This window comes from Branchiostoma belcheri, unplaced genomic scaffold, assembly GCF_001625305.1.
Source record: "Branchiostoma belcheri isolate BF01 breed outbred unplaced genomic scaffold, Haploidv18h27 scaffold35, whole genome shotgun sequence".
In the NCBI taxonomy this organism is placed as follows: domain Eukaryota; kingdom Metazoa; phylum Chordata; class Leptocardii; order Amphioxiformes; family Branchiostomatidae; genus Branchiostoma; species Branchiostoma belcheri.
Window position 1 is genome coordinate 2828406 of NW_017803965.1, and position 26855 is coordinate 2855260.

The following is a 26855-nucleotide window of genomic DNA, read 5'->3' on the forward strand; positions in this document are numbered from 1 at the left end:
CACCTGCCTGGACCCCCCCGTGGAGATCAACCCAGTGGTACGGGCCGGCTGGCAGTGCCCAGAGTGTAAAATCTGTCAGACGTGCAGGTAACTATTGAACTGTACTGAATCTGTGGTATATTGACCCATAGCAGCTCAATATGTACATACATACAAGTAGACTAAACATAGAACAATTTGTCTGTATTTCTAAAAGAAGGGTTTCTGTAGTGGTCATCGGTTTCAGGGATCTCCCCAGAAATTTAGGACAGAATGGAGGAGGGTGCGAAATATCGGTAAATTTGACCAAAGAACCCTGGAAAAGGGTGTAAAAACTCTAGTTTTGAAAATTAACAGGGTGGAGCTGAGATAAGGACTGGGTGGAGGAGCTCCACTGCTCCATTGTTTAGGGAGGTCCCTGGGTTTTTAAAAGGTTTTTTACTCTTTAATATGTATAGAATTAAGTACGGATCTTGTATAACTTCCCATTCCTATGCGTGCAATTCTTGTTTGAAAGTTGCGTATTTTTTGTGTGAAACGCGTGTCAAAGCTGTGCAAAAGTCGTGTAATTCTCATGTGTATCTTGTGTATTTCTCGTGTGAAACGTGCAATCACGTGTAGGAAATTTGGGGCTCATAACTAAGAGTGGCAACATCATTTTCCATATTTGAATGAGAACGAGTATAATATCTTGCATAGCCTGCAAATTGAGTTGTGATATTCTCTAGAAAGTAGTTGTTTGTTTTGTACCTGAAAATTAGTTTCTTGAGTCATGTCATGAATGATAACATGATAACATGTAAATTTCCGTGCGGCCTCCATGTATATAAAATAGCTTATCTATAAGTGAAACGTTTTAAAATGTAGTCACCAATTGATTTTATATTGAATGATCGTACATTCCTGGTTTAATCTATGTGATAAGAATTTTGGAGTATGTTGTCTAAGATGAATGAATTGTTAAAGAACCACAATTCAGCCTATGTAAGGCTGCAAGGGTTTTTATCCTCAATAAGCCATTTCATCATCATCATCATCATCATCATCATGAATGTTATTTGTGTTGCTAGGCAACCAGGGGATGACAGCAAGATGCTTGTGTGTGACACATGTGACAAGGGGTACCACACCTTCTGTCTGAAGCCAGCCATGAACACCATACCAAAGAACGGCTGGAAGTGCAAGGTAGCGTCCCAGGGTCTTCTTACTGTAAACTGCTGTGTTTTCCATGGTGGTCAATTCCTTCTGTTGGTATCATAAGAACAACATGTACTTCTACTTATATTCTGGAAAATATTTTTTGTTCTGAAGATACTGGTGTGGGAAAGTGTCCATAAGGGCCTTGAATACTCTGTGTATAGAAATAAGTATAATTCTTGCATGCCATATAATATTGTATTCTATAACTATATAACCTCTGTAGACTTTTTTTTCAATTGAATGTGTTTGTTTGTTTGTTTGTTGTGACTTGTTTTACACTTGTCTGTGGACTATTTGCAGAATTGCTTATCCAGTAGATAGATTCTTTCCCCCCCTTCCCTGCTGGTGTTGTGTGCCTGCATGATTTTGCCATGTTTATGAATTTCATTGCGATGTATGTTCTGGGAATGTATTTGCAATGTTTGCATATCTGCATGTTTTACCTTCTTGTCTTGCAGCACTTGAGAGAATTTTTTGCATAGTTAATTTAGTACAGGGCTGACATAATCTTTTATCAGATTATCATAGGTGGTTAATGGTGTGCATTCTAGGCTGGCAACCGACTGCCTCTACCATGGCAAGCTTGGTTCTGCCTGCTTTGTTCCTATGGCTACAACAAAGTGATTTTCTTTCTGATAATATTCTCATTATTCAAAGATAGTGGTATTTTGAAAATTGGACATACCAAAAGTTTCATATTGACTTTTTGGCTGTTGGTAAATGTTAAAATTTTTTGACCAAAATGACTAAATTATTTTGTACACAAAATTTGTAGTACGTTACAAAAACTAGAACAGATAACAAGAAAAGGTGTCTGATATGGGATGTAGTGAAACCTTTTTTCACATAGTTGTATTTCGCTATAGTTGCTTTAGTATGTTTTCAAGTACTCTCATGTACACCTCTGCCTTGTAGTGGTGCAAGAAACATATAACATACTTCTTTCAAAGCTAGTACTATTGACAACAATGCACTGAGCTTGCTTGCTACGATACGTTTTCCCTGGTGAGGGTGGAGGCACGAAAATTCGCTTGTTTTCTCTCCTTATGTTTTATTTCCTCATCTTGCCTTTTTCTCGTAGACCTGTCTGATCCGTAGTGAATCAGGCCCATTGATTGGGACGGCAGAGCTTGCAATGGTATCAGCTGTTTACTTTATGTTAGCTTTTTTAATCTGCCATTGTGTGTGTGACTTTCTGTGCTCAGAGACTTCAATTTAGATTACTGAAATGTTGTTCACTTTTGCACTGGCTTTATCCTCTAGTAATAGGGAAAAGGAAGGTTTTTCAGCATTTTAAATTCTCAATTCTGGAGCACATTAGCCATACATTGGAAACAAATATAAGTTCACAGTGCAGAGATCACAGCAAAAAGTAGACCACTATGATTTCAAGACTCATAGTGCAACCAGTAGAAATAAGCAGAAAAATTGCATTTCTCTAGATTGTGTTTACCTTTGCAAGATCGAATGGAAACACAATTTGCAACACGGAACGTCACACACATGGTTATGTAATTATTTTATCTCTTTTACGTCGTTCATAATTATGAAAATTAACCTGGCAGAAGTTTTGGAATGTTTCACGATTAACAGAATTTACTAACCTGAGAGTTGTATACGTTACATGCATGCAGTTCAAATGCCTGCTCCCAATTGATATTAACCTTAACCAATAACTAACAAACCCGTTGTACCCATATTATGTATTGTATACCTGTATAATCTTGAATGTAGATAATGTATTTGATAAGTCTGTACATGTTATGTAAGAATTATAGCACAGATATTGGGAAGCTGTATTCTTGTACAGTTGAATAGTTGTAGAAGGTGGAGGGCTGTCGTGATTTCTTTCTTTCCTACATTGGATTTTTGTGCATTAAACACAAAAATGTGAGATCATTTCAGTTTTCTATTGTTTAGTTGTAGCACTTGAAATGTCAAGAATATGCTGTATACTAGTGTGCAATGGTAACATTACACAAAATGTAGGTGCACAGTTCTAAGTTTGGATGCACAAGTGTATATGTATGCAGTATGTTGATCCCTGTATGTACTTGTAAACTACAAGTACATACCATTCTCAGTCAGACTAAAAGGAATGGAATGTTTCTCTACAGCTTTTAGAAAACATAAAGAAGCATCAATTGATAATATGCTTTCTTTTTGTTGCTATTTTTGTAGAGACATATAAATTTCAGACGCTTGCTTGTCTTCTGGTCATACGCTTACTTCTTGTACGAAAAAAAATTAGGGCACAAATTTTTGCCTTCTTTCAGTATGTTTTCCAAACAATTCAGGATTTATTCCCAATATGGTTACTGTTGCAATCATTGAAATGCTTCCTATCTTGGCTCTAGTGCAGTTCCAAACCAGATGGTCTGGCGAAAAGGTCTTTAGGCCACTTTTTGTGACAGTCTAGTGAGAGAGATTGAATTGTTAGGGGACAATTCAGTGTTAAAGATTCCTGTGTAGCAGACATCCCTGGCATTTCAGCTACCCTCCCTGTCTCAGCATTTGTTTTGCTTTTCAGTTATTGCCTGAAAATAAAAGTCTTTGTAACATTCAGTCTGATAAGGTAGTCATTTGCCATAAAATTTGTATTGATTATGGCAAAAAAGTTAATGGAAAACTGGAAAATCAAAAGATAAACTTTTGTTTCTGTGCCATAGTCTCCCTAATGTCATTTAATTGGAAATTTAAATGTTTTTGAACTCGTTTAAAAAAAAATTCTGAGAAAAAAATGCCCCTTGCCTGTCAGTGTACGACAGATGGTCTTAATCAAGTTTGTCGTTTTCCCACCCAGAATTGCCGCGTCTGTGGCGACTGTGGATCACGGACACCTGGCAGCGGCCCCAGCTCCAGGTGGCACCTGAACTACTCAGTATGCGACAGCTGTTACCAGCAGCGTAACAAGGGCCTGTACTGCCCTGTGTGTGGGAAGGCCTACCGACACTTCACCCAGAAGGAGATGCTACAGTGTGATGGCTGCAGAAAGTAAGACTTCAAGATTTCATTCTCGAATTTTTCATTCTCGCTTTCCCAAATAGTATTGATGTCATCATGAAAGTTCATCTGTGTTGGTAGTAATCATTGTAAGATGTTGAACTTAATTCCAACACAAAGATTACACAGAGATCAAATTTTCAACAACCACTGTCGCCTTCATCAGGAAATTAAATTGCGAGTCTGTGTTCGGAAGTGATTGGTCTTTAATTACCCTGGTGTAGACGACAGTGGTTGTTGAAAATTTGATCTCTGTGTTGGAATAAAGTTCAACATTTCACTATGAATACTATCTAGATTTGTATCTAATTCCTGCCATCTGCCAAAATTAAAAATTGTCCTTCCTTTCCCCCCCTTGTTTTGACAGATGGATTCATGCAGAGTGTGATGACTCTGTTGACATGGCAACGTATCAACAGATGAAGGAGACAGAGTGCCACTACGAGTACCTCTGCCCTGTGTGTAAAAACAAGGATGACAGCGATGTGAGTTCAGCTCTTTAGACAGCATTGCCCACTGTTTTCAGAAAAGCAAATAGTCAAAGACAAAATGTATCTACCAGATACGTAGATAAGTGTATGACAGCCAGGTAGTACATGTATGTTACACAAAAAGGGCAAAAAATAAGGATGACAACGATGTGAGTTCAGCTCTTTACACAGCATTGCTGGCCCACTGTTTCCAGGAAAGCAAATAGTCAAAGACAAAATATATCTGCCAGATACACGTTTTTTTTCTAGCAAAATTTAGCATGAGAGAGCAGATTACTAGTATGGAGAGAAGGGGTTTGGTGCAGGATTTTGGAATTTTTACAAGGGTAATGCTAGAATGCATTGTTATGATATTTTCTTTTATATTATCACTGGAAAAAAGATCATTTTGAGACAGACTTAATGTTGTGTATGTAGCCACTTAGGCTTCAATCTGAAAATTGATATGGGGGTGCAGGCTGGTTACATGAGGGAGCAGCGCCCTTATTCCCTGGTTTAGAAATATATTGCTAAACCAGGTAGAATGTTGCATAAAAGGGCAAAACATGATGTGAGTTCAGCTTCCTTTTGAACATTGCCCACTTTTTTTATTCATTCAGGCCACAGCAAGTAAATTTTATGGATGATATCCTCCATAGACTCCAAGTCTAATGCGATAGGGTGAAAAAAAAACAAGATTCCTACATTTTCAAATTTTGAGATCACAAACAAAACATGATATCACGACCAACAGATCTTTTATTCCTGTATTCAACAACACAACCTACCAAGACGCCAAAACTAACCAATATTTTTTTCCCGAGTTTGATGTATTTTTATTGTAGGTCTATTTATATCAGCAACAGCATATGTGGCAGCCGTGACATACAAGGCTGAATTTCAGTGCTTGTTTTCTTGGAAACTAGTATTGAATGGTTCTTGAACTGTTTCTGTCAGAATTAAGTACGGTAGATAACCCTAGTTATGTTTCTGTCCCTCTGCAAGAGCAAGGAGGGGAAAAACTTTAAGGTGAGACACAGCCGTTTCATTGTACTTTCCAGGGTCTTGTGATCCCATATGGTCTCACCCCCCCCTCCATCTCATTCTTCATTTTTACTTCACAGAGAACTGTCATTACATCTTTAACAAGTTGGAAAGATTACATGTGGCAGAAAAAAACTGCTACAGTATTTTTTAGTATCTTCTACCAATACGGAAATGAAGTATTTCGATTCAAAAGAAAAACTGTTTTATCCCATTGACAAAGCATGGTGAAAAATGTTTCAAAACATTTCATACAAAACTTGATACTTAGAAAAATGATGCATTAAATGTTTTAGATTGCCGAAGTTTTTAGGGATACTCTTATTCAGAAGTCGGTATTAAAATTCCTCAGAGCCAGAAAGTAAATTGTTATTCTTGAATCCAGTTTCTTTTGTAAAATCTAACATAACTTGAAGCTTGAACGCAGTGTGATCAAATTCTTAAAAACCCTCTGAGGACCCTTTCCTTTAGAATTCAACGGTGACTTTAGGTACAATTTTTCGCTAACAGTAGGGTCTACAAGCTGACAAAATCAGCCAGGTGATTAGGAAGATATTCAAAAGTTTGAGGACTGTAGACCCTCAAGCTACCGCGATTGCAGCACTTAGCAACATGCATTGAACTCATTGGTTTTAATAACTCAATATAATCGCTACATTCAAGCTTCAAGTTATGGTAAATTTGCCAAAACAATTTGCCCTCTGAAAAATTTTCATACCCCTCTCTTGAGTGAGTAGTTGTTCATGATGTCTATACTGGATGAAGATTGCTAAAGAAAGAATTAACCCCCCTATCTGGTTCCCTGCTGCTGAAAGGTCCCCTACCTTTCGCTGTCCCCCCAGGCCATCACGGGAGACGCCGCCGCCGCCACGGGAAACCTCTCGTCTTCCTCCTCCACGGTCACCAGCTCCGAGGCCGCCATGGCGGAAGCCGAGCTGAGAGAAATGGAAGAAATGGTCGCCAAAGGGGAAGACCTGGGTATGTCTGGAACTGGTGTTCCTTCTATAGATCCTTTTCACATGTCTCAATGCTATGTAACATCTGTTCTGTGTAAGATATCCATATGCAGTGCTCAAATTACTGCCTGTATATAGCGGTTAGTGCAGGTACAAGTGGGGTTTTGCAGGTAGTTCAGATCTGTACTTACACTGACTGGCCCATGTATTGAGGTTATATACAAATTTGTATGTGTTTGTGGATTTTTATTAGCTGTGATGACATTATTCTTATTGAATAAGAAAAATTAGTTGGTTACTTTGTTCTTTATCAAGACCGGTACAAAATTCTAGCTGGATTTTACTTTTGGCATATTGTAAGCAGTTTTGCAGACCTGTACATGTAGGTATTGAGCGTGCTTCTCTCAGTTTTCTGTTGCTCTCTTCTGTTGTCTTCTGTTTGGTTTGCCGTGTGTTGAGCTGAGTGTTTTGTCCAACAGGGGAGGCAATGGATGATATTGTCTTTGCAGCTGGCAAGAAGGAGGGAGGGATGGAGATGCTGAGAACAGCCCAGGACCCCCTGCAGAGCTCCCATGATTCTCTGATGTCGACCAATGAGGACAGTTTTTCTAGTATGGATGTTGACATGTCGGTAAGTCTGGGTCATGACTAGGTGGTTGGGATGCGGTGGTGATAGGCTAAGGTCATGTCAAGTTGGTGTTGCTTTCTATCTTTACATTACAGATAGAAGTTGGTGCTTCGATTTTTTTTTTCTGCGTAGGTTTTTCTTTTTTGAGGTTGGTTTTTCTTTTTTGAGGTTGTTTTTTTCTTTTTGAGGTTGTTTTTTTCTTTTTTGAGGTTGTTTTTTTATTTTTTGAGGTGGTGCTTTTGTCCTTGTTATGTTTGAAACCTCCTTTTTTGTTACCTGTTTTTGTTTGTATGTGGTGTTGCATTTTGTCCACAGCTTGTTCAGGTGCTGGCACAAAGGGTGCTGCATGCATGGTGAAGTCTGGGAGCCGGGCTACTGTCTCTCTTCCCTTGGTGATAAAAAATCAGACAGCATACTCAAAACCATTCCATCAATGTTTAACCTCCTCCCAGGCTTCACAGCAAGGCCCTCTGTATCAGCCCCACTTCTGGCATCCACCGGAGCCGTCGTTTTTCACGGAGCAGTATCGGCCTCCTCCTCCTCCATACGATTACTCACCACGGACGTATACACAAGCGTGTATGTTGCGAGCGTATGCTTCCCTAGGTAGTGTTCCCACGGATAGTCTGGCCAGCAAGACGTCCGCATCTCCTTTTTTGTCTGCCCTCTTGATACAGTCGTCAGGGGCGTCCACGTCCGCGGGAACTCGGAGCAGCATGGCGCCACTTCCCATCCAACACGGCAGCGGGAAACCCTTCGGCAAGCGGAAACTCGGCCCCGGGAGACCAAGGGTAGGATTTTTTCTATAAGGCCTCATGGATTTTATTTTATGGATGACATCCGCGTGCGCATTAATTTTCGCCAGTTCTTAAAAAGAAAGCACCTCGAATGAGGCTCTGGGCTGGGTCCATCCTCTGTAGTCCATGATAGCTAGCAACAATATGGAGCTGGCGGTAACTACAGAAGATGGCACCCAGGCTACTTATCAGGCTAATTATCCCACCATAGAATTGGTCTACAATTTCTTCAAACGATACAGTTATATAGTGATTTTGAGATAGTAACTAACCCTGCTTTCGAAATCTAGCAGGGCCGTGGTGCAGGAGCGCCTCCTGGCAGAAAGAGGCAGAAGCACACTGGACCACCTGGCAAGAGGGGACCCAAGCCGAAGTTCAAACAAGGAACTGTAGCACTACCTGGAACTGTGGTGGGTTTCACTGCTCTACATTCACTTTGTCATCTTAGACTGCATTGGGTTCATCCTAAGAACTTGAAAATATTATTTTCCAAGCTGTTGAGTCAATTAGATTCAGTTCATTTTTGTTGTAAAAGGATGAATTTATTACCTTCAGTTGTATTCAGTCCTGTTTTCCTCTCATATATGTTTATACCTCATGAAAGTACTTTTTAAAGCACTTTTTCTTCATTCAATTACAGTTCTATGCTATATGTTACTCTTTTGGTATGTACAGTAAAGTTTGCCCAAGAAGACCACTCAGGATCCAGATAAAATATGGTCTATGTAGACAGGTGGTCAGTATAGACAGGTTTCTTAATGTGTCATTAGAAAAATTATCTAAGGGACCATCAAAAAGTGGTAACATTAGCCAAATTGTCTTTTTGTAGAGATGGTCACTTGTACAGGCTTCTGTATGTTGTCCTGAATTATGTGAAAATGCAACTGAACAGCATGTTCCTTCATGTTCTTTGTTAGGGAGGACCTGGTACTGAGCCGTCTCCAGAAAAGCCCAGCAAGAGTAGTAAGAACGATGAGGATGAGGGCATGCACACCACTGTGGTGCTGTTCTCTACAGACGACAAGTTCACACTGATGCAGGTCAGTTCACAGGACTAAATCACACAAAGTAATGCCTACAATAATACATGTATGCAGAAAAATTGGAGCTGTGCACCATATTTTGGTTATTGTGGTCACTCTGGTTCATCTAGATACCTAAATGTGTAGGAATATATATTATCATATTGCCGGGTGATGTGAGAAGCCTCCATTTCTCATGGGTTATCAGGCCATAATGAAAAAAGTGGTCGGTTATTACAATATCCGACCACTTTGTGGACCGTACCATTATACAAGGGACAGGACACTAACAGTACTGTTAAGACTTGCAGTATTTATCTATTAAACGATGTGTTTATTTTGAATAATTTATTTAAAATACAACACAATTAAAATGATATAAATAAAATTTAAAGAGAAAAAGACTTACGTCTAGACATAATTTTTGTTCATTCGAGTTTTCTGATTTTGTTGTTGTTCCCCAGGACATGTGTGTGAGCTGTGGTAGTTTTGGACAGGGTGCAGAGGGAAGACTCCTGTCCTGCTCACAGTGTGGCCAGTGCTACCATCCCTACTGTGTAAACATCAAGGTAAGACCACAAACAATAGCCTCCACTAGGGCTTCCTACGGGGGTACAGATCCTAGAATTTGATAAAAGAAGAGAAATACTATAGAAATAGTTGTCCAGGAAAGTCAGTTCACAAGAGGGTTAATTAATTCCCCCTCTGCACAGGCAAGTGAACTCTACACTGACTAAACTCTCCTAGTCACTTATCCTTAACTAAATTTTACTTTTTTTTTGAACCCGCATTGTTAGTCTTGTGGAGACTATTTAAAGAGTAATTTCAATGTACGTAATGCACACTTCAGATATCCAGGTCTTTTTGAGAAGAATTTTTTTTTATATAGCAGTCTTAGGATACCTGTGTGAATGGAAGAGTTGACATGTGTTTTACTTGTAGATCACTAAGGTGGTGCTGTCGAAGGGCTGGCGGTGTCTGGACTGTACGGTGTGTGAGGGTTGTGGGAAGGCGAGTGACGAGGGGCGCTTGCTTCTCTGTGACGACTGCGACGTCAGTTACCACATCTACTGCCTCGACCCTCCTCTCACCAAGGTCCCCAAGGGGGGATGGAGATGTAAATGGTGAGTTACTGTCTTTTCTTACACTACTAGGTTGGAAATGAAGGTAGATCACTGAACTCACTGACTATCGGCTTTCCTAACCATGAACAAATGCCCAGAAATTTTTGTACAGAAATTTTTGTATAGGATGTCTAGTGCCTGGAATGATGCCTATGTTGTGTATTGCATTATTTCGCCACTGTAGTCAATGTATTTATGTTTTGTATAATATTATTTTCCTATATGTTGTGAAAGAAGGGAGTACCTACATGTAGCTTCTGTGAGCAGCATCCTCTTGAATAGCACACCACACATATTGATAAGAGTAGGAGTCCATCAGTATGAGTGGATAAAACCTTACAGTCTGGTCTTGCCCAGCTTGTACTTACTGTATAAAACTTGAGTATTATGTCTTGTTCAGATATGTGATTTCCTTGCCATTTTGTCTGCAGGTGTGTGTGTTGTACCCAATGCGGGGCCACCTCTCCTGGGTACAACTGTAAGTGGCAGAATAACTACACCCAGTGTGGGCCGTGTGCTGCCATGGTCACCTGTCCACTCTGCCAGCAGAATTACCATGACGAAGAGCTGATTATACAGTGTTCACAATGTGAAAGGTAGGGCTAACTGTCACTGACTAACATGAAAGTTCATCTGTGTTGGTAGTAATCATAGTAAAATGTTGAACTTGATTTCCAACACAAGGGTTACAGAGATCAAATTGTCAAAGACCAGGCAAGAAATTCACAAAACTATACATATTGCAACAAGGTATGAGATCTACAATTTCTTGCTTTTATCTTGTGCAAAATGAGAAAAATAGATACAAAAAGATTCCTCTTTGCAGGTGGCTACACTCGGAATGTGACGGGATGCAGTCAGAAGATGAAGCAGAGAGAGCGGCAGACGCCGGGTACCACTGTGTGATGTGTCGCCCTCGCACCCAACCCTCTCCTGCCCACCTCCCTCCTACCTCAGTCCACAGTGGCACTGCAGACTCCAAGGGACCAGCAGCCCACCCATTCACCAGACTGGCCATCACAGAACCAGGTAAGTTACTGCTGTGTCAGTCATAATGAATCACAATCCTAAAGTGACCAGTAAGGCAGTATTCTCAGACTACAAAAAACTGCTTGTGTCATGTGGTGGTGGTTACATCATTGCTGGCATCATTTCCAGTTTGTACACACAACACAAAGTCTGTTCTTGGAGCATATTGGCATATAATGTATCTGAACTTATCTAATAGAATGTTAACTTTTTAAAAGTATAAAATGGCATGCAGTTTTGGGGCTTGAAAACCAGATTTTCAAAGTCAATATTCTAGTTATTTATCTACATACAAAGTTGAATATGCATATACACTAATGTCATGGAGCAAAAATACTGAAAATTGTGACAGAAAACGGAGACTGGTAAGATCCTTGACTGATGTTTTTGGGTACCGCCCAGAAAATAAAGGACTCATCTTGAGGCTTGCTTCTGGACTGTTCCAAATGCAGAAAAATGTATGAAATACTGATGCAAATGTGCTAATATGTGTCAATATCATACAGATTGCTGTATTCCTGATATTTCCGGTTTAGCTGCCCTAAAATTGCATTGGGATGCCTTTAACAGTGATAAATCTGATAAATGATAAATTGTTGTTCTAGAAGCGAAGCCGAGGCCGCCCCAGGAGTTTTCGGTGGAGGGGGTCCTGTTGACAGAGACGGGGTTGAGACAGATCGAGAGTCTGTCCATCACGCCGCCCCCGAAGCAGAAAAGGGTGCGAAGGCGACCACGACTGGCGGCCGCGGCCAGCCTGTCTCTGCTCCACTCCCTGGCTGATCCCAAGTCTGAGGTGTCCCAGGCTCTAGAGCAGGGGGAAGCTGGAGACAGCAAAGGTAGTGTGAAAGTACAACAATAACTTATTTTCTTTGGTTTACAAAGAAATCAGACAATTAGCGTTGTTTACACGACTTTAAAATGCTAGCAGGGCGCCCGATGTTCCACCAATGACAGCGATTCTCTTGTAGCGTTTTGCGAAATGGTCATTGTTTACTCGATTATTGCCCATTCACAAGTTTTCAGAGACAATGCCGACGGGAACATGGACGCCACTTGGGCCCAAAATCAATAAATTTTCACTAATTTTAGCGAAATTATCCAGAAAAATCGGAATGTAACACCATAAATTTGGAAAGCAGTATAGTGGCGCTGAGCTGGGAGTAGCCTGGCGCAGCACCGTTGTTCCATTATCTGGGAGAACCCTGCTACTGGAATAGCCTAAATGCATGGTTTTGTGTGACATGATTTTGTATGTTTGACAGATGCGAATGACCCAGACTTTGACCCTGGTCCTGAGCACCACCGAGATGAGCAGGGGGATGAGTCCATGGAACTGTCCACAGCAGACCCTACCAAGCCTGGAGAGGGGGGAGCCAAGCAGAAGAGAAAGTACAGGAGAGGTCTCAGACCAGGTACAACACTGCCCATCTCCCTCTTTATTTCTTAGTCCACACTGACTTAATTTTATGGATGACATCCTCTGAAGACCCCAAAACTATTGCGAGTGGGCGAATAAAAAAAAAGTCAAGCAAAAAAAATGCTGCTAAACCACAGGAATGCAAAGCTGGTATTGGGGATTTGCAGTTATATATTTTCACAACAAGCTGGCACATGCTGGCTTTGTGCAGCATATAATGAGTCAGAACCGTACTGAGTTCTAGAGATAGTAGAGTGGCCTTGGTGTCCTTTGTTATGGTGGCCTTGGCTCCATATTGTCGCTAGCTACCATGGACTATGCAGGATGGTACCCAGGGTTCAGTCTTGGAGTTTTTTGAAGAACAGGCAAAAATAAATGCACGCGTGGATGTCATCCATAAAACTAAATCAGTGTGGCCTTAAGTTTTTCGTACTGAAGTTTGTTTGTACACATTTGGACACACCAGTTGAGACTTTTATGGCTCCATTCAGGGATACAAAGATCCCATGTTTAAGGAGAGACACACCTGTATCATATAAGCAATTGCTAAAGAATGCATCTTCTCTAATATGTATGTTTTGCAGGGATTGGTGGTTTCTTTGCCAGACACAGAACCAGGCCCAGTTTCATGGGGAGGGGGCGAGGAGCCGTCCCTAGAACAGGCATGGCACCTGGTCTACAGGCAACAGTGGCTAGGGCCCCACCTGCTTCCCTGGGAGAAGGTAACAATTGTTTTTTTCTATATATATCTCAGAATATGTGAGGTTGTGTGGCATAACAGCAGAGCACTCGGCTCAGAACCAAGAGGTGTCCCGGGTTCGAATCCAAGTCACCAACCTTGTGCCCTTGGGAAAGGTGCTTTACGTGACTTTCCTCACAGGTGAAAACGAGTATCCCAGAATGATCATTATCATGATCGTGGGCATTAAATGAAAACCAAACCAAACCAATCATATGTCTAGTCTCCACCAGATTAACAATCAATGGTTGATAAGTAGTCAAATTGAGTAAAATAAGGAGAGTATTTGGTCTGAGGAGTTTGGCCACCAGAGAGTTCATCAGCCTTGGGAAAAGTGACCCTTATTATGGCTCACTCTACAGACCATGTCATTATTGGCCCTTTTTCTGCCAAATTTTACTATCCATAACTCCTTAGGCCTGGTGGAGGCTAAAATCTGTCCAGTAGATGTACCCTTGGTAATGTTATGATCTGGACCTTGGTGATAAGTTTCTTTTAGTGGAAAGTGATTCAGATACATTGTAGATAGCATTGACTCCATTTCTGATGTAATTATTAATGGTAATTTTGGTGTATGTTCTTCCATCAGCTGGGAACTTTGCAGATGCCCCTGAGGAGGAGCAGCTGTTAGAGGCAGCTGGCCCAGCTGTAGCTGTAGCTGCAGCAGCTGCTGTGCCAGCGGTGCCAGCCCCAGAAGGACCCCTGTCAGGAAAAGTGGTGAGGCCGAAGCGCAAGCGGAAGAGAAAACCTGGGCTGAAGGAGTCATACCCTGAGTATCTACAGGTGGGTCATACTGTAAGGCACTCTTTTTAAAATCAACAGTTAGGCCACACCAATTTAATTTCTTGGTTAACGGATTTTTCTAGAAAAAAATGGAGCGGGCGGGCGAAAAAAAAATAAAAATAAAAATGTGAGACTACAACCATGTAGTAAGCAATCCATTAAGTTAAGTTACAAAATGATATAAGACATTATATTGGACACTTATTGAACTGAAAGGACCATTACTACATGAGCAACTTCTCTTACATCTCTTAAAAATTATTTGTATAATTTTGCAAGATACACATCTTTACTGTACGAACAACAAAATGTCAGTTGACAAGACTCCGATCCAACTGATTTCACTTTTATTCATCTTTCAAAGTTCCAAAGAGTGGTTTAAATCAGGGTGCTCTGTTCAGATCCCATTGTTTTCTTAGAGTTCAGGGCACACAGCTTACCACTGTGCTGGGCATTCTGTTGTGTCTGGCTGATATGGAAGTTATTTAGAGCTTGAAATTTACAATATCCTAAATATTTGCTTTTAACTAATTTTAACTAATTAGACAAATTTCCAGGAATGTTTAAAGGTTATTGGCAAAAGAATTAACTATTTTAACAGATATTTTATTTCTTTTTTTATCTTTCCCAATAGTATCCATTTTATATTTCCCATTATACACTTTAGGTACATGTATGCTACAGCTACATTATAAATAGCCATAATTCAAACAAATAGCCACATTTAGCCACTAAACTAAACATTGACACACTCTTCAAGTTGCCACAAATTCAATGGTCTAGGGTTTCACTATTAAGTCTTTGATGTATGGGGATTTTTATTTGTAGGGGGAACCATTTTATTAAAAAAATTAAGATGTAATGATGTATTATTTTCAATTGTACTCTTGTTTATAGTTATCTAAATAAAATGTAACTTTGTTAGAATGCCACATGCACATGTAGTATTTTTCACAGAGTAACGTTAATTTCTATAATTAAAAGGGCCTGTTTCCCCCTACACGAGGTGGACTCTTCCGACCGTGAGAAAGCTCTAGAGTTGCTTTAGTGAATGGACTTACGTGCATGGAGGACTTTTTACTTTGCCAAATTCCCATGTTTGTGGTAGGATTTTGTACTTTTTGAGAGTAATACAGTTAGTGATGCCAGAATACATTGTTATGTCGTGTTATTTTTTTACATATTCCCTGGAAAAAAGATCGTTTTGAAGGTGGGTGTGCATGTGCCGCCCAGGCCGAGTTACGTTCGGCCGATTACTTTTAACGCCCGTTACTAGCACATGTTTCCGACACAATACGTGTTCCTAAATATAATATAAATCCAAAAGGGAGATGGTATGTTGTTACAGGTACGATGACTTTGTAAATCTGCCGTAGTACGTTTGTCGTCAGTGAAGTTTTGTCCCATGAATGGTGACATGTGCAAAGGGGGTGGGGGCGAGTTCTATATCAAAAGAATTTGACGAACTTTTGAAGAGGCAACCTAGCTTTCCGAACAAATTGCACTCAGAAAAATGTTTCTGCCTTAAAGCAATGTATTTTTAACGCTCTTAACTATGCCCAAATTTTGAAAAATTACAACGTACCGGGTGGATTTTGAGGCCCCCAATTCGGGACCCGAGAGTATGGATTTTTGTTCTGTTTTTATTTTTATTTCATTTTGGCAAAAAAACGAAGCGGCGAATCCGTTAACCAAGGAAATAAATTGGTGTGGCCTTAACTCTTTGAAAATTCTGCCAGTTGTGTGTCTTATATAGACTATATCCTATCAAGTATGTACTGTTGAAGGCAGTTAGTATAATTTCAGGGTGGCAAAACAAAGAAATATTCAATCTGGATGAGTAAGTCTATCTAAAACTGACACTTACTGCCAATTCTTAGCACATTTTCTTCCTTTCATCATCATTTCATACTTTAAGCATTTAAAAGCCCCAAAACAAGGTACATGAGGCGCCTCTTTATTTTTGGGTACTGCCCATAAATTGCTAGAGCCAGCCAACGATACAAAAGAAGCAACCGTTTTCTGTCAGTGACACATTTTTGCCTCACAGTAGGCTTTGGGATAGGATTGATACATTACAAAAATGACCAGAAAATAGTCCACTTTCCGAATCAAGATCACGTTAATTCTCGCTCTGCCGAGATCTCGCGAGCGCGCACGAAAACGAGACGATCCCTGACCCGGACAATGGCCGACCCACAGGACCCGACTTTAAAAATCCAGTTTTGCTATGCTGAAAGAGCTCTCCTGAAGGAATGTACCATTTGTCCACAGGAGGCATTCTTTGGGAAGAGTTTGTTAGACACCAGCCGAACTAAAGACGGGCAGGTGAACCTGGACACCCCCTCGGACGAGGAGAGAGGTGGTACGTCCCAGGGACCCATGATGCACCAGCCTGTGCACCCTGCCGGTGGGGAAGGGTTCCCCCTACCTGCCCCAGGTGGAATTGCAGGGCAGCAACCACCCCAGCAGGCACCATTCCTGGCAAACCAGCCCCCTCACACGGACCATCCACACCATGGTTAGGAAGTCATTCCTTTTTTCATGATACAATAGACATGCAGAAGACCTACAATAGACATATATGTACTTTATGGTATAAATATAACAGGGACTTAGTAAAAATAATATAACTTCATCACATAAGGATTGTACAAGGAAAAATGTATACAATATTTTGCAACATAACTGCAACTGTACCGCATTCCAGATACATTTTGTATTTATAAACGTGCTTTGACGATCTTTTGTAGAGTTTTGACACTCTTTTTAAGAATTGTCCTAAATGTAAACATTAACTCTTAATAACTGCATCAGGATGCAAATGTATGCTCTAAAACTGTTGTTTAGAAAATGTGGAAGTGAAGGTGTGTGACCAAGTTGTCCCTTCCACTTCAGGAGAAATGGGAGAGGCTGGAGAGATAGAGATGACAGAGGATGATCCCCTAGGTCTACTCCCACATGAGTTGCCACACGATGATGAGATTATGAGTGTCCTGATGGGAGAAGACCTCGGCAAGGCTACAGAAGGTGAGACATTCCACAAATTTACTGTGCACGACTCTTAGTGCAAGATTCTAATTCTTTCACCATAGGTACTGGTTTTAGAACTTCATCATCAATAACATCATTTGGATGAAAAAAAGTCAATCTGAAGGCAATGATGTAATAGGTAGTGTAGTAGGTACCATAAGGTGTTTAACGATCCTAAGAAGGTTCATCTTTTACAAAAATGTTGTTTTCACAAATCCCATATTACCTGAAACATTGGCTCTTGTGCATGATGTTTGTCATTGAAGTGAGAAATGTAATGTTTAAGTTGAGTATTCAAAATTATACCATTCCATTTGTTTACTGAACAGATGATCTAACTCTCCTTACTTTAACCAATAAAATTTTGATGTTCAACATTTTTGGCTTTGAAAACAGCAGTGAAGGGTTTTATAAGATTTTGAAATCTGAGGTTTGCACAGAGAGGAGGAGCAGATACATTTCAGCTGCATGTTCAGTCTTTATAGGTTGCTCAAGAATATTTTCTTACTTTTTCAGTTGCTGTGATTTTTTTGGTTAATGCTTGTTCTCTTGATTCTTACACTTGCTTGCTGTGAGTTGCCAAAGCACCCAAAGTCACCTTTATTAGACTGTGAAATATCATAATTCATATTCGGTTAGTCCCTAGAACATAGCTACTACATAATGTGGAGATAGAAACTTCCTTGCAGTGCTGTTATTTTTTTCAAGACCAAGGTGGCATCTTCTGAATCTGTGGTGGTAGCCTCTTCGCTCCCTCTAAGCCTTCTGCACGAATTCTCTCCCCCCCTCTCTAGGTCTGGACCTTGACTCAGTAGCCGTGGAGCACACAGAAAACTCCCAGGGCTCGCAGAATGGTGACGGGGAAAACGAGTCTGACCCCAGCAAGGAAAATAACCTAGACCCACAATTTGAAAATATCCTCAGCCCCGCAGCGCTAGATAAAATGGTTACAGAAGGTAGGGGACCTGCCCTTTGACTAACATCACCCTTGTCTGTGTTGTCTGCACACTACTGCTCACCTTTGTTTTCTAGCACCACATTGTTCTAAGTTTGGGGCAGTTTTGCTTGGCCCTTTGCCTAACCAGAATAAAGTGTCATCTTCCATTACTGTAAGTTCATTATGTTTGCAAGGACTTTTTTTGCAAGATTAAGCAATCAGGAGTTCGCGAGGTCTTTAACTTCGCAAGCCAAAGATTTTTTCCAACACCACCACCATGCACCGACAAGGTTCTGATTCCAAAATGATCTTATGCCATAGAACACTGAAAAAATTAAATAGATTCCCAACAGAATTGAATAGTAAGGGGTTTGACAACCTATCTTTTGAAAAACCTCTTTCCTCCTATCACTATGTCCTGGCTCAGCCCTTTTTGGAGAATAACATGTATATGTACATGTATAGATCATAGCCAGAGAAATTTAAAAGCCCTTCATGGCTATTAAAATAATATGATTGTGCACAAAGATTAGTCCCTCTGACTCTTCTACTATCCAAGGGATGCACAAACAACTCTGGTTTCTTACAGATTGTTTACCTTGTTGGACTTCCTTTTACTTATTGTATGATTATTGTTGTAAATTAATGTAGAAAGCCTGTATGTAAACATTACTTCTGTTTAAAGGAGAAGGCTGAGCAAAGTTATTTACATATTTGAATCTTAACATGCTACTACCAAGTCTGCCCCTGAAAAGTACAACACCAGAAACATCAGAATTTGAAAGGTTATTATAAATTATACAAATGTAATATTATAGGGCTGGTACATCTTGAAGCAGCTTAATTGTCTTGAAAGCTTGAAAATATTTATATAACTTCTAGCATGATTGTATTTCCAGAATGTAGACTACAGATTGATGTTATGTGACATATGTACTGCAGGTCTGGCAGAAATGGACAGTAAGGATGTGGAAGACTTGTTCTCTGAGGTTCTGAGTCCTGAGAGCAGGGAACAACAGGGTACACCCACGCAAGGACTGTCTGGAACTCCTACAAGTAAGCCTTCTGTCCCAGGGTTCAGAAAACTCCCTAGCAGGCCCCAATGGTGTATCCTTGGGAAAGGCTTATTCAACTGCAAAATTGAGAAAAACTAGAAGTAACACATTTGCAAAGCAAATGCATAATGTTTACCTTGAAGATTGCATATGGTCTGCTCTGTTAATTCTTACTCAAACACATTCACATATATGATGACAGGAGTCTAAATCCTTCCTACTATAAAATTTCAATATGATGTAACCCAATACCAGTTACCATGGTGAGAGACAGTCTGGTTCAGTCAGGTCAGAGGTCACTTTGGAGAAGAAGAAGAAACATGGCAAAAATGTTTTCCTTCGGTAAACATAAATAGCTTATTGACAAGATATATAGACTTAACCGGTAAATTACACAACTTGTTAAGACTTGAGAACTATTATAAGATTTTGTGTCTGAATCTTTTGTAATGTTGAAATTTTTTTCAATTTCAGCATCAAGTCAGGATCCGGGGTTTCCCCTGGGCCACCCCATGGCACCGCCCATGGCTCAGCCTCACCCAGGTTTCCACGACAACATGCCACGCCCACCTCCCCCAACCAACCTGCCAATCGGAGGTCCCCCGTTCCCTCTGCCATCACAGCCTGGCTTTCCACAGGATTTCACCAGGTGGGGCTAATATGGTTTCTTCCAAAGACTTCAGCAATGCACGATTCTATTCCTAAGCAAAAGGTTATAATTTAAACTGCATAACTTTGGATAACACTCAAATTCAAGGCAGTGTCATTTTTACTAGATGTAGTTTTAAGCTGAGTTATGTCAGTAGGATACTAGTATTATGGTGACATAAATGTAGTTGGTATGTGTATTTTTGGATGATATGAAGAAATAAATGAAATAAGATTGCAATGATTAAATGTAAATCAGACTGTAAAGTCAACCTCCACATGAGCATGTGGATGAAGTACAGTAACAAAAAGGAAAAATTCTCTGCATGAGGAGTCAGATATTTCAGCTTGTACCAGTGACTGATGTAATGTCAATGTAAGTAAAACTAACGTCCATTTGTGTATTGACAGAGGAGAGCTTGGTTCCCCGTTCAGCCCTTCGTTTGAGCCCCCCAGCCCCTGGCCGGCGGGAGGGGCCCCACCCCCTGAGGGGGAGCAGGGTTCGACCGCCGAGGGGATGACCAGGAACCAGTTTAACGTCATCAAGTGGGAGAAGGAGGAACAGCTGGGAGATGACGCCACCATCTCTGCTGTGCTGTACGCCAACATGCAGCATCCTGAGCTCAAGCAGCAGTATCCAGGTATGGGAAAGTCAAGTTATTTTGGAGGGATTCAGTTTCGCATTATGCTGTTTAGAGCTCGCTAGATGTTCAAGGATTAGGTGTAACACGTCGTTCGGTGTGATGTAGCCAGCTGCCGCTGCGCCGCGTGCCTGTGAAGCTGGTGTGATATGCCGAAGGGCGGTTATACCGATACAGATTCGTGGTAGCAAAATTTTGTGGTCTGAGAAAAATGGACATGTTCGCGGAACTATATGTTTGTGGAAGAAAGAGTTGGCAGTAAAGATAAATTTGCGGTTCAGAAGTGACTGCAAAAATTGCAAATGTAAGAGTGCTTCAAAAAAAAAATCGTGATTTACAGTAGTATGATTAAAGAGGTCTGAAGTCTACCAGCTCTGATTGCCTTCTATACTCCAGATTGGCCTACCAGAGCCAAAGCCATTGCCAAGCTGTGGAGGAAGGTTACCCCTGAGGAGAAGCAGCCCTTCCTCCAGCGTGCCAAAGACAACCGGGCAAAGATGAAAAGCTTGGCCAACAAGGGTCTGCAACACTTGAGCAACAACAGCAACACTCCCCCCTCCACCCCCGCGCCACAGACCCCGCCCATCATGCCCCCACCCTCACCGCTCACCCGCCAGCCCAGTGACCCCAACCTGGGGATGAACCAGGGACCAAACCTTGGCATCGTATCCAGCCCGGGGCACCCGGGAATAGTCTCCAACCAAAGCCGTCCTCCCATGGGCTCCAGCCCTAACCATCCAGCAATGGCATCCAGCCCTAGTCACCCCGGTATGGTGTCTAGTCCTAGCCACCCTGGTATGGTCTCCAGTCCCAACCATCCGGTAGTCTGTCCTAATCCTAACCAGATAGCCATGGGGTCCAGCCCCAACCACCCAGCCATGAGTCCCAACCATCCTCCCATGGGGTCCAGTCCAAACCACCCTGGAGTAGGGGGGAACCAGACCCTATCCCTCCCAGGGATGTGTCCCAGCCCGACCCAGCCTGGGATCCCTCCCAGCCTCCCCAGGATGGGTCCAAACCCCGGGATGGGTCGGATGGGTGGTGGCACGGGTCGGGCGCTGACAGAGCAGCAGCAGAGGCTGCAGAAGGAGCAGCGGCAGGCCTGGGAGGCTGAGCAGGAGCAGAAGTGGAAGCAGCTCCAACAGATGAGGGCCCAGCAGCAGAAACAGCAGCAGCAGCTGCTGGCAGAGGCCACCAAGTCGGAATCAGGTACACATCCTTCCATGGACACTTCTCTATAATAGAACAACTCTACAGTTTCTTTGTAAGGAGAATATAAGCTAGGAGAAGAAATGCAGTTTTTTTTTAAAAAGATTGGTGAAAGGTGTTTGGCTTTGGAAAATTGTATGCTTCTTGAGAAAACATTTGTTGTGCATCGCTGAGATGTATTTTTTTGCATCACTGATGTATTTTTATGTGCATTGCCTCCAACAGAGTCTCACCAGTCCCTCTTACTTACAGCAGAACTCCGCGAGAACAAGAAGAAGAGACTGGAGGAAGAGAGCGTTCCTGATAAGTCAGGACCCAATGGTGCCCCCACCAGCCAATCAGAATCAAGCATGATGCCACCGCCACCTCTGCCTCCAACGTCGGACTCTGTTCCACCGTCCAGTATGGCCCAGGACACGTTTGCCGTGCCCCCTCCACCGCAGGCAGACTCCACAGACCCCTTTGTGGCTCCCAAGGCTCCTGCCCCACGTGCGAGGTCCCTGTCACTGACCAACCAACCAGACGACCCGTACGCTCGCATGCCGGGCACGCCGCGGCCGTCGTCACAAGACCCGTACGCAGTGCAGCCCGGAACGCCTCGGCCGAGGTCCAACTCGGATTCCTTCGTGTCCAGACCTCCGCCCGAGGACCCTTACTCCCACATGCCCGGTACCCCACGCCCCGCACCGAGCATACCGGATGACCCTTACGCAAAAATGCCTGGGACGCCACGGCCCGGAACTGGGAATCGGGACCCCTTCCAGCGACCTCCCTTGCAGAGGTCCCTCAGTGACGATCCGTACGCCAAGATGCCCGGGACCCCACGACCTGGTCCACAAGCCAACCCGTTTGTACGCCCCTCCATGCCCGTACGTAGAGCATCAGCGGACGACCAGTTCTCCCAGATGTCCCAGCGGCCCCAGCTGCCTCCTGACGACCCCTACGCCAGCATGCCCGGCACACCCAGACCTCCACCCCAGACCGACTCCTTCATCCCGCCCCTGTCCCAGCCCAGCGCAGACCCATACCAGCCCTCTCCGGTACAGGACGACCCCTACGCTAAAATGCCTGGCACTCCCCGCCCTGGTCCGAGCAGGGACCCCTTCAAAATGCCGGCAGCTCCGAGACCTCCCAACCAGCAGGACCCTCTCATGCCGCCCCCCGGGCGTCCGCCCTTCTCGCAAGCATCCAGACCGGTCGGTCCGTCTGTACCCTTCCCCAAACCCACCCTGCCAGACAACGACCCATACGCCCAGCAGCCTGGCACCCCACGTCCAACCCAGGACACGGACCCGTTCTCCCCTGGGCCAGTCGGTCTACAGAACGCACCATTCCCGCCCAGGATGGGGGGTCCACAGGATCCGTTTGGCCCCAGAGCGGGCGGGATGATGTCTCCACGGCAACAGGGACCATGGCAACAGCAGGGCGGCTTCCCCCAGAATGCACCATTCGACAGGAATCCAGGCGGGATGGGCCAGCCAAGACCGGTGATGGAGAGGAGGTACCACTTGTCGCAGCAGGGGAGGGTGTTCGCGGAGGGCATGCAGGGACAGGGTCCAGTCATGCCGGCTGACTCCCAGCATGCTTTGAAGCAGCAGATGGGCATGATGGGAGGAAACAACCAGAGTGCCATGCAGGTGGGTCTCGGGAGTTTCTAGAAAACACTGGAGCAACTTTGAGTGAGGTTTTGTCATGTTTATACCTGTATTTACTTAACATAATGTTAGCTTGAAAGTTCATCTTTCTCAGTAGAAGTCATTCTGAGTCAGTGTCAAACTACAATTGCCAATCCAAATTTTTGACTGATCAACTCCAGTTCCATGACAAAGACATGGCCTTGGCTATTTAAAAATTTGTTTACGTGAATTGTTATAATAGGAAATTACAGTTTGACATTGACTGAAAGTTCATTCATTATTGTACAATCCTTATGTTCGGTGTATTTTGGTACAGAGCATGATTGAGAAACGCCAGCAAATCCGAGAACTGCTGAGGCAGCAGCAGGAGCGGCGCAGGCAACGTCAGCAGATGGAGCAGGTCAAGGTACGTTAGTGTGTTCTCTCTACTGATGAGTAGTTAATAAAGTACACACTGGCTGATAATGAATATTCTGCATATTTGTCAGAATATGCAGCAGGACTCATCCCCCCCCCTGCTCCCGAGAGTAATTATGCCATGTTTATGATCATAATTTCGGCATGTGTATGATTACACAGATCGTAATTTACGTAATTTATATGCTTTCGGTACTGTATAACAAAAGAGGTCCTAGAATTCATCCTAGAATCTATGTACAACGTGTAGTTGGTTTGTGTCTTCTATATGATATAAAAGTGTTGTACCTGAATATCTAACCTTCATCAATGCTCCAACATAATCATTATCATGTTTTATTTCCAAAGGAGGAACAGTTTGGTGCACAGATCCCATTAAGACACTGGCCTCCAGAAGATTCCCAGGGGCCGCCTCCCCCATACGCTGGTCCACACGGTCCAACCAGTACTACTAGCAGCGCCATGCTTCCCGAGTCCTGGGGAGGCCCCGGTGTCCCACCACAGAACTTCCCTGGGGACAGGCCACCACAGCCGGGGGACATGCATGAGCCCTTCCTGCCGGGACAGAGACCTCCCTTCATGGGTGGTGAGGAGAGGATGCGCCCGCCCTTCCTCCCCCGGGGACAGATGTTCATGAACCCCCGGATGCAGGCACAGTTTGAGAACAGGCCGGACGGCCAGATGCAGTTCCCACGAGGGCCCGGCCCTAACTTCCCGGGTCAACAGCCTGGTGACGACATGCAGGCAAACATCCCCCTCCAACTCAGGCACCCGCGTGGTCCCTTCCCTCAGGGCCCCCGAGGTCAGCAATACATCGAGTTGAAAAGGCCTGATGAGGGACCCGTCCCGGGTGGGCTGATGGGGGAAAGGCCCCGTAACCCCTACATCCAGATCGTGCAGGAGAGACTGCAGCAGCGCAACCTGATGATGCAGAACCAGCAGAGGATGATGGGTCCTCAGCCGAGGCACCCGCACCCTCCTCCCGGCATGCACCCTCCCACCTCCATGGAGTCCTTCGATCCTCTCGGCCGCCAGAACCAGATGGTGGAAACTCAAGCCAAGTTCCCGTTTGAAAACAACGGAGCTCAGGGTAACATGAACCAGATGGGACCTCGGCCGTTCCCACCGGGCGTGCCCCACCCACCCTTCACCTCTGCATCGCAACAGTTTCCCAGCATGCCAGGCAGAGCCCCTGACAACCAGGGGATGAACCCCCAACAGCAGGAACAGCCGCCGCAACAACAGAGCGGCCAGGCTCCTCCCACCGGAGACGACACCATGGGCGGTCAGAACCTGGACCCGTCGCACGACGATCTTCAAGACGCAAACATCGATGACGAGCTATTCCTCGGCGGCGAAGACTTTGACATCTTACAGTACGCTGACCCTGAACTGGACAAGCAACAGATGTTCAATGACATCATGGGTGACCCGGGGGAGGAGCAGAAGAAGGAGAAACTGCCTGAAGAGAAAAAGCAGGGGGAGGAGGACGCTAAGGTAGAACAGCCTGGTACAAGTGGCAGTGAACAAACAACTGCCAGCAAGAATGCCTCCAACCCTGAGCATGAAGTTACTGAAACAAAAGATGCAACGAAACAAGAATCCCCCTCAGGAGAAGCAGAGAAAGGAAAAGAGGACGTAAAACCAGAGGTGGATAAAAAAATGGGAGGAGAGGATGCTGGGAAGCCAGAGGGAGAGGTGCAAGGTGCTGCAGGGAATTCTGGGACAGAAGGTGCCCAACAGAACCAGGGTGAAGTGAAGTCAGCAGGTCCAAGTCAGCAGGGAGATGGTCTGAAGCAAGAGAGTCCTGGTGACAGCACAGAAGGCAAGCCACTCTCTGGGGAAGCACCACAAACTGGAGACCAACTGCAGGACCCATCCACAGGACAGCTTCTTGAGCAAGACGGCACGCCAGAATCTGGTACGGGACAACACGTTGAAGGGGTTACGAAAGAAGAGCCCACTGTTGCCTCTTCCTGTCATGTCACCCCTGGGACGAGTAGTATACCAGGGCCCAACTCAGACCTACAGAATGTGGGGGTTACTTCGTCTGCAGTCGTGCAGCCACCCAGCTGTTTGCAGACAAGTATGGCACCACAGGGCGGCCCACCGGCATCAGGTGCAGTTCAGCCTGGGGTGCCAGGGGGCGCACCAGTGTCCATTGCCATGCCGACATCAAGTGGTCAAGGGCTCATGCAACCCACTGCAGGACAGTTACAAGGTACGGTATTACACATACATGTACATGTACATGTATATCAGACTTGGAACTGAGCTCTTAATGTCTTCATGCACGGATAAAAATCTGTAGATAATTTAGAAAACCGTCCTTTGTGTACATGTATATGAAGTTTGTTCTGTTAAATATTTGGTAGCGCAGCAGCTACTTAAAGTAGTAGAAAGTGGTGTAAAGTTAACATGTTTTCTCGCCGCTAGGTGCTTTGCGGTTGAGAAAGGAACGGCGGCTGTTGCTTGAGGAGCAGCCACTGCTGCTGGAAGACTTGCTGGAACAGGAAAGGCGGGAACAGGAACAGCAGAGGCAGCAACATCAACAACAACAGGTAACAGCTGCTGTCCAGGAGCTGGTTATACCAGCACAGGGCTTGAAATTCCACCTGCATATGCAGGTTAGTACAGGTAAAATTGGAGCTGTGCAGGTATTTCTGATGTCTACCTGTACCAAACCTGCACTGGGTTTATATATACATGAAGGTGTATGTGGATGATTTGTATTTACTATATATAGTATTACCACCTACAAAGTATAAGTAATAAGTACAACAGTTTTTAGCATGATCCCTACTTCCTAAATTCTGACTGGTGCTGGTAAAACTTGTCTGATGCAGGTAATTCACCTTTACCAGTGCAGGTATGCAGAGAAAAAGTATGTCACGACTGTCCAAGAGGTTACACCAGAACCAAATAGATCACAGGGTTTGACTAGACGTGACTTCTCCAGGGCTCAAAATTCATATTTGGTAATTGTTGCACTGGTGCACAGTGCAGAAAATGAAACGATTATCAACAAAAAATGTAGCCAAGATCGGACACTGCCAGGTAATCTAGACATCAGTTAAAGTGAACTTT

At 43.6% G+C, this 26855-nt stretch overlaps 1 protein-coding gene across 1 annotated transcript in view; it reads left to right on the forward strand.

The window, feature by feature from the left end:
* The window catches only part of LOC109475822 (histone-lysine N-methyltransferase 2C-like), a 64984-nt gene that overhangs the window by 11566 nt on the left and 26563 nt on the right, over positions 1-26855 (forward strand). Inside the window, 27 exon segments of the mRNA XM_019776604.1 lie at positions 2261-2317; positions 3983-4173; positions 4550-4667; positions 6512-6674; positions 7132-7283; positions 7958-8071; positions 8368-8487; positions 8995-9117; positions 9564-9668; positions 10042-10223; positions 10655-10819; positions 11050-11252; positions 11858-12088; positions 12515-12664; positions 13254-13391; positions 13998-14191; positions 16466-16712; positions 17090-17221; positions 18019-18180; positions 19104-19217; positions 19691-19865; positions 20276-20505; positions 20902-21714; positions 21967-23351; positions 23668-23757; positions 24117-25989; positions 26205-26329. Coding sequence (XP_019632163.1) covers positions 2261-2317; positions 3983-4173; positions 4550-4667; positions 6512-6674; positions 7132-7283; positions 7958-8071; positions 8368-8487; positions 8995-9117; positions 9564-9668; positions 10042-10223; positions 10655-10819; positions 11050-11252; positions 11858-12088; positions 12515-12664; positions 13254-13391; positions 13998-14191; positions 16466-16712; positions 17090-17221; positions 18019-18180; positions 19104-19217; positions 19691-19865; positions 20276-20505; positions 20902-21714; positions 21967-23351; positions 23668-23757; positions 24117-25989; positions 26205-26329 — 7752 coding nt within the window.